The 6,580-nt window shown below is 50.6% G+C and overlaps 1 protein-coding gene across 1 annotated transcript; it reads left to right on the top strand.

The window, feature by feature from the left end:
- Positions 1 to 228: 228 nt before the first annotated feature.
- HOXC13 (homeobox C13) lies at positions 229 to 4,352 on the top strand. Its single transcript, XM_062628375.1, has 2 exons — positions 229 to 974; positions 3,191 to 4,352. The coding sequence occupies exons 1-2, from the start codon at positions 341 to 343 to the stop codon at positions 3,445 to 3,447; spliced, it is 891 nt and encodes a 296-aa protein (XP_062484359.1). The 5' UTR covers positions 229 to 340; the 3' UTR covers positions 3,448 to 4,352.
- Positions 4,353 to 6,580: the final 2,228 nt, after the last annotated feature.

Here is a 6,580-nt window from a genome sequence, read left to right on the forward strand (position 1 = left end):
CCAACCAATGACCGTGGCGATGGGGTCACGTGTGCGGGGACACGTCGGGGCGGGGGGGGGGGAGGAGGAGGGGGGGGGGCGTGGCCGCGGCGGATTTCTTAATGGAGCGGCGGCGGCGGGCGTGCGGCGCATGCGCGCGCGGCGCCGATATGTTGGGGGGGTCGCGGGGCGGCGGGGCGCGGCGCGGAGCTTCCCCCGACGGCGGCGGCGGCGGCGGCCGTAGGGGGAGGAAGAGGAGGAGGAAGAGGAGGCGGCGGAGAAGGAGGAGGAAGAAGAAGAAGAAGAAGAGGAGGAGGAGGAGGAGGAGGAGGAGGCGGCGGCGGGAGCAGCGCGGCATGACATGACGGCACCGCTCGGCCTCCCCCCGCGTTGGCCCGACGGCCTCGCCTGCCGCTGCGAGGACGCCCCGCGGGAGAAGAACCGCATGGAAGGGCTGGGACACTGCCGGGAGATGATGCCCCACGCCGGACTCGCCGTGCCCACGGCCCCACCGCCACCACCACCGCCTCAGGGAGCGGCGTACGCTGAGCTGGCGGCAGCAGAGCCCCCACGCCAGTGTCCGTCGGGGGCGGCTTCCAGCGCGGCGCTGGGCTACGGTTACCCCTTCGGAGGGGGCTACTACGGCTGCAGGTTGTCCCACTCCCACGGAGTCAACTTGCAGCAGAAACCCTGCGCTTATCACCCCGGGGAGAAGTACCCCGAGGCCGGCGGGCCCCTGCCTGGAGAGGAGCTGCCGTCGAGGGCCAAAGAATTCGCCTTTTATCCCGGTTTTCCCAGCTCCTACCAGGCGGTCCCGGGCTATTTGGACGTGTCGGTGGTACCGGGGCTCGGTGGTCATCCGGAACCGAGACACGACGCTTTGCTTCCCATGGAAGGTTACCAACACTGGGCTCTTTCTAATGGCTGGGATGGGCAAGTGTACTGCTCCAAAGAGCAATCGCAGTCCGCACACCTCTGGAAATCACCTTTCCCAGGTAGGCTGCTCCGGGAAACGGCGTGCTCACCTGCTTCCCAACCGCCAGCTCCCACCGGAGGTGGGGATGTGCGTGTATGCGGATGAGTGTGCATATATATATGTATATACACATATATATAAACAGATAGATCCGTGTATGCCTGTATATGTAATTAAAGGGGAAGAAACGGCTCTGGAATGCCTCCTGTGCAAGGCAATGTGTATGAACATGTATGGGAAAGAAGGTGAAGCAATCATTTCTGAATCAAAATACACGCCGTGAGCTTGCTTGGAAAGTAACTTTGCCGTTTAATTCTTCCCTTTCTTCTCTCCTCCCTGTGCTTGCCTCACCTAAAGAGAAGTGCCTTTCTCTTCTTTTTTATCCCTCCTTTTGCTGCTTCTCGAAATGCAGAAAGCTTAAATAGGGAACAAAAAAAAAATTAAAAAGAGACAAAAAAAGTCCAAACACCCAAACAACCTTCTCTGGTGGCTCAGTCGAATGAGAAGTGTCGGAGGCTGGGGCATTAATCATATCACAATTGCACACAATTATTGGAATAGGTGTCAAGTGACAAATGAGGCTGTTTGGAGGGCAAGGAGACAGGCAGAGGGGTGAGGGAGGGATTGGCGAGGTTTCTGCCCGGGTCAGGTATGCACCCTGCCCAGCTGACAGCCCGCAGGACCCGGCGAGGCGAATGCCCTCTCTGGAGCATCTCTCAGCCCGACGAATACCCCACTCTCTTTCCCTCCCGCTCCCACCGTGCCCTGCGTGCTCCGGGTCCCTAGGACAGCGGGAAGGAGGAAGGTGATGGTAGGTGCTGCCTCCCTGTCCTTCCCCCAGCCCCCTTCCAGCCCCCCAGCGCTGGGTGGGGAAGGATGCTGCAGGGGATAACCACAATAAAAGCGGGGGGGGAACCGACCCTTGGAAGGCAAGAAGGGATGGGTCGCGTTAGTCCTTCGGGGAAGCAATGAAGGACCACATCCGTTCATGTATTTTCCTTCTTAGTGACAAAGAGGGACGGAGAAATTGGCTTTCACGGGAGCTTTTGGGAAGAAGGTGGAGGGGATTTGGTGATGCGTTGTTGGCTGCATGATGGGTATATGAGGGGGCTCGGCGCTGGGGGTCCTTGCATTTAAGCTGTATTTGGAGGAGGCTGCCGCCCCAAATACTTTCTCTCCCCATTGCCTGCGGCTCCGGTGAACCCTCCCCTGAAGGCGATTCCTGCCCCCCACCTTTGCGGCACCCTCAGCACCCCCATTTCCCCCCTCCCAAAGAGCCGATAGCCCCCACGGCTCCCCCAGGGGCTCCCCAATTAATTCCTGTCAGCCATAATTGGGGCTGCGCTGCCTGCGAGGAGAGCTCGCCTCCATCTTCCCGCTCCAGCCAGCTGGGTCACACCTTGGCGGCGAGGAGATTAGTCCCCCAGGTCGCTCCCCCCACAACCCTTGGAAGGGGCTGGGGCTGCCCGAAGGCTTGGGTGGAGTTTTGCTCCAAACCCCAGTACCAGCAGAGTAGGGGTGAAGGTGCCCCCACATCCCTGCTGAGCCCTTACTATTCCCCATAGTCCCTTTGCACAGAACAGAACATCTCCCCTGTCCCCCTCTCCCCCCCTAACGAAAAGCCACTGGGAAGGGGGGGCTTGGGCTATTCTTGCTGGGTATCTGAGTGCCCCTCACCCGGAGGGGCTTCCTGGGCTGCACGAAGCTGCAAGAGGGGCTGGGGTGCGGGGGATGCATTTGTCCCTGCATCAGGCTGGGTTTTCGGGGATCTCCGAAGAGGTTTGCTGCTGAGGAGGGGAGGAATGAAGAAGGAGGGAAAGGAAGAGGAAAACTGGGCAGAAACTCCAGATATTGTAAAAAATCCATCCGTTCGGAAGGTCCCTTGGATTATTTGCACACCTTTAGTCAGCGGCTTGACTTGATGCTCCTTGTTTAGCAGCGTAGGCAGCGTCGCCAAGAAAAACACATTTCCACCACGTAAATTACAAATGTTATGCTATTATTCCTATTATTATAGTATTATTCCCCTCTCTGGATGCATTTTCTGCCTGCCTTGTCTCTTTTTTCCCCTCTTTTTTCCCCTTTCTCTTTGCTTTCATTCCTCCACTCTTTATCCTCCTTTATCACCCCTTCCCTCCCTGATGTGCAGAAATCCGTACACCCTGGGATGCAGAACCCCCCTCTTTCCCTCTTCCTTATGTATTTTCTTTGCTTTTGTTTTCATTTTTAATCCAGACGTGGTTCCCTTACAACCCGAGGTCAGCAGCTACCGGAGGGGCCGGAAAAAAAGGGTCCCTTACACCAAAATCCAGCTGAAAGAGTTGGAAAAGGAGTACGCGGCCAGCAAATTCATCACCAAAGAGAAGAGAAGGAGGATTTCGGCCACCACCAACCTGTCCGAGCGCCAAGTGACTATCTGGTTCCAGAACCGGAGGGTCAAGGAGAAGAAGGTGGTGAGCAAGTCCAAGACAGCGCATCTCCATGCCACCTGACAGAGGATGACTTTGGAGGAGAAGGGGCAAGGAAAAGGAACAAGAAGCGTAAATATTTATCTGGTAGCTTGTATGATGAGATCATCAGGACTCTGCTGATTCCAACTAATTATTTAAAAAAAAAATATATAGAAAAAAATCGACATTCATGAATGCAGACGAGCATCCCCCAAAACCCCCACCGAGCGCATCTTTGATTTATCCCTCCACCCCTCTCTGACTGTGAACCCCCCAGGTCTGCTCTGAGAAATCCACTTGATAAGGTTCAACTGTGTACATTTTTGAAAGAATATACTCATAAGCTAAGAGTGTAGTTATGTTAAAAGAGAGATGAACTCTGAATGTCGCCCTGTAACGTTGTATAGTCCGACCCCCTCGCCAGTCTTCCCTATCTCGGGCCATTCCACCCACCGATATATCAATGTATGGAGAACCTATGGCAAAGTTGCATCAGCTACGTATTTTCTCGGCACTAGGGACCGAAAATAAGAAATAAAGCTGCTATTGTGGGAAGAAAACCATTGCTCGGTATTGCTTAAATATCCCGACCACTGATTTTAGGTCCTAGATGGAAGGGAGTTGCTGTACGAGACTATTTTGGGTATGTTCTCCTGAGGGTTTCTATATCTCTGCCGTAAAACTGGAATGTCTGTGCTCCACTGACAAGATGGAATATGCACAATATTGTCTTTGGGGTTTGTTTCTTTCCCTCTTTAACCCGGCTAATTATCGACAGTGTTCTTTGGATATGTAAAAGCATCCTTTTTTATTTTAAATGTCTTGTATATGTATATAATATTGTGGTGTCCAGACGATATGTACCGACTGCGGATGACATTTCTTAAAAATAAATACCTTTTTTTTTGTTGTTGGTTTTGCCTTGAGGAGAGGCTCTTTGTGCACCTCTTTGTAGCCCTGCTCCTCTCCCACCCTTCCCTCCAGCTGCCTGCTATCCCCACACCGCGCGCACAAGCCGGGCGGGAACCTCCGCGGAGAAAAGATGGGGGAGAAAAGGGGCGAAATCTGGCAAATTTGAGTAGAAAACTCTTAATCAGGGGCTGCCTGAAAGCAGGCGGAGGATGCGAAGGGTAGATGCCTGTCCCCAAGGAGGGTTGTTCCCAGGGCAAGTAAAAAGCGGGGGGAAATAAATCCGCAGAGGTTGACCCAGCTGATTGCTTTTTATTGACGTTTTCCCCCTATTTTTCCTCTCTTTTTTTTTTTTGTCCTTATTTTCCTGCCCCGCCAATTACCCCCAGTGAAAAGGCGATGACTTTTCAGAGACTCTTCTAATCTCTTTAAATCTCCCTCTCAAAGGTTTCGCTAAACCTGTTTGACTTCAGCTCCTCCGTCCCTAGATAAAAATCTCCTACCCGCGGATCTTACTCGGCCCCGAGCCGGCCGGGCAGCTCGGAAAGAAATACGAGAAAGGAAATTGTTTCCATAGGCGCATTACACTCTACCTTAATATCTGCTAGATTTAATCACCTCGTTAAATGATCAGAAGGGGAGGGGAAGCGGGGAGAAAAAGCTTTTAAAGGCATGTAACCTAAAACAATGTTATTGCGGGTTAAATTTGCATCGAGCGTGTGCATATATTTATACGAGGAGTAGATAGAGCCGACACAAGCTCTATCAAGCTCTAGGAAAATAAGATTAGCATTGGTGTTCGCAGAAATGCGAGCGTAAACACCCTAGGTGCTCAAAGTATTATGCATAAATGCATATATATATAATTTATATACACATTTATACAAGGGTATATAATGGCATGTACCTAGGACCGTGTATGTCCGTTTCTTTTTATGATCTGGGCGTCGGTGTGTAGGTATTATATATATATGTGTTATATGTATGTGTGTGGGGCTTGGCGGTGTGTGTGTGATTTATATAAGTCTGGGTATTAAGGCGATCACTGTATCTCTGTATGTGATTCTATCACGTATAATATGCTGCATATACCAACGTATCCACACACAATATATAAATTTATATATATATATGCAAGTGCAGCCCTCTATGTTATTCTATGGAATGGTGGGTAGATAAGAATGTGTGTTAAATATATAAATTTATAGGTACATAGCCAAGTGCAGCCCTCTATGTTATTCTGTGGAATGGTGGATAGATAAAATATATGGGGTTTATATCTATAAATTTATATATGCAGAACCAAATGCAAACATCTACATTATTCTATGGGATGGTGGGTAAATAATATGTACGTTAGATATATAAATTTATAGATATATATATGAATTTATATTGAAGTGCACCCTCTGTGTTATCACACGAAGGGGTGAGTAAATCCCAGTCTGCGCCAGTGTGTATGTACGGGTCTACCTATAGCTTTATAAATGGGTACAGAAGATAGATGCATGGCGGGGTATGGATAATCTCCCTCCACCGACCCATGCCACCCCAGAAATACCGGGAGAGCTCCATATGGATTTGGAATCCCTGTGTGATCCCGGATCTCAGGTAAGGGGGGACTCCGCTTTGTCTGATACTGGTAACAGGGCGAACTGGGAGCTGGATCCTCTCCTCTCACCTCCCCATCCCTTCGCGGAGGGGTGAAAAAAGGGGGTCTCTAATTTCTAGCCCCCTTCCCTGATTTCTCCAATGAGTGGAGAAAACCGGGCACCGATCTGAGGGTGTTTCCTGCGTTTATTATGAAGAACTGCTGTTTGGAAACACAGGCAGAGCTTAAATTCTTATGATTTTAATACTTTTGTCCAAAACGCTCAGCTCTGGAATACCGCAACACCTCCGGCAACCCATCGCCGCAGCTACAGCGGGATGAAGTCAATGATGAAAACCTACGAGAACCACCAGAATATGTAGTTTGGGTGTAAAACAAAATCCCCTTCTTCCTAAAATAAAGAAATAAATAAATAAAGGTAGCTCGCTGTGTGTGCAGACACAGCAACGCCTGAGAGCAACTCCAGACAAGCCCAAATCCGACATCCTGACAGCGAACGCGCTGGTGGCGGTGGCTCTGTTTTACCTCCTTAGACCTGAATTTAATCTTTGGGTTTTCTTTCTTTTTTGAAAAAAAATAATAATAAAAAAATATTAGAATGAGGATATCGGGCTGATGTTGTCGGAGGGAGGGAGAGGATAAGGATAAATGAGG

This window comes from Pezoporus occidentalis, unplaced genomic scaffold, assembly GCF_034315485.1.
Source record: "Pezoporus occidentalis ecotype Australia unplaced genomic scaffold, CSIRO_AGI_Poc_V1 ctg314, whole genome shotgun sequence".
Taxonomy (NCBI): Eukaryota; Metazoa; Chordata; class Aves; order Psittaciformes; family Psittacidae; genus Pezoporus; species Pezoporus occidentalis.

Bases quoted from the DNA above. Each gene is read 5' to 3' on its own strand.
- HOXC13 (XM_062628375.1), top strand. From the start codon at position 341: ATGACGGCACCGCTCGGCCTCCCCCCGCGTTGGCCCGACGGCCTCGCC. The intron at 975-3,190 runs GTAGGCTGCTCC...TTTTTAATCCAG, and splicing joins CTGGAAATCACCTTTCCCAG to ACGTGGTTCCCTTACAACCC.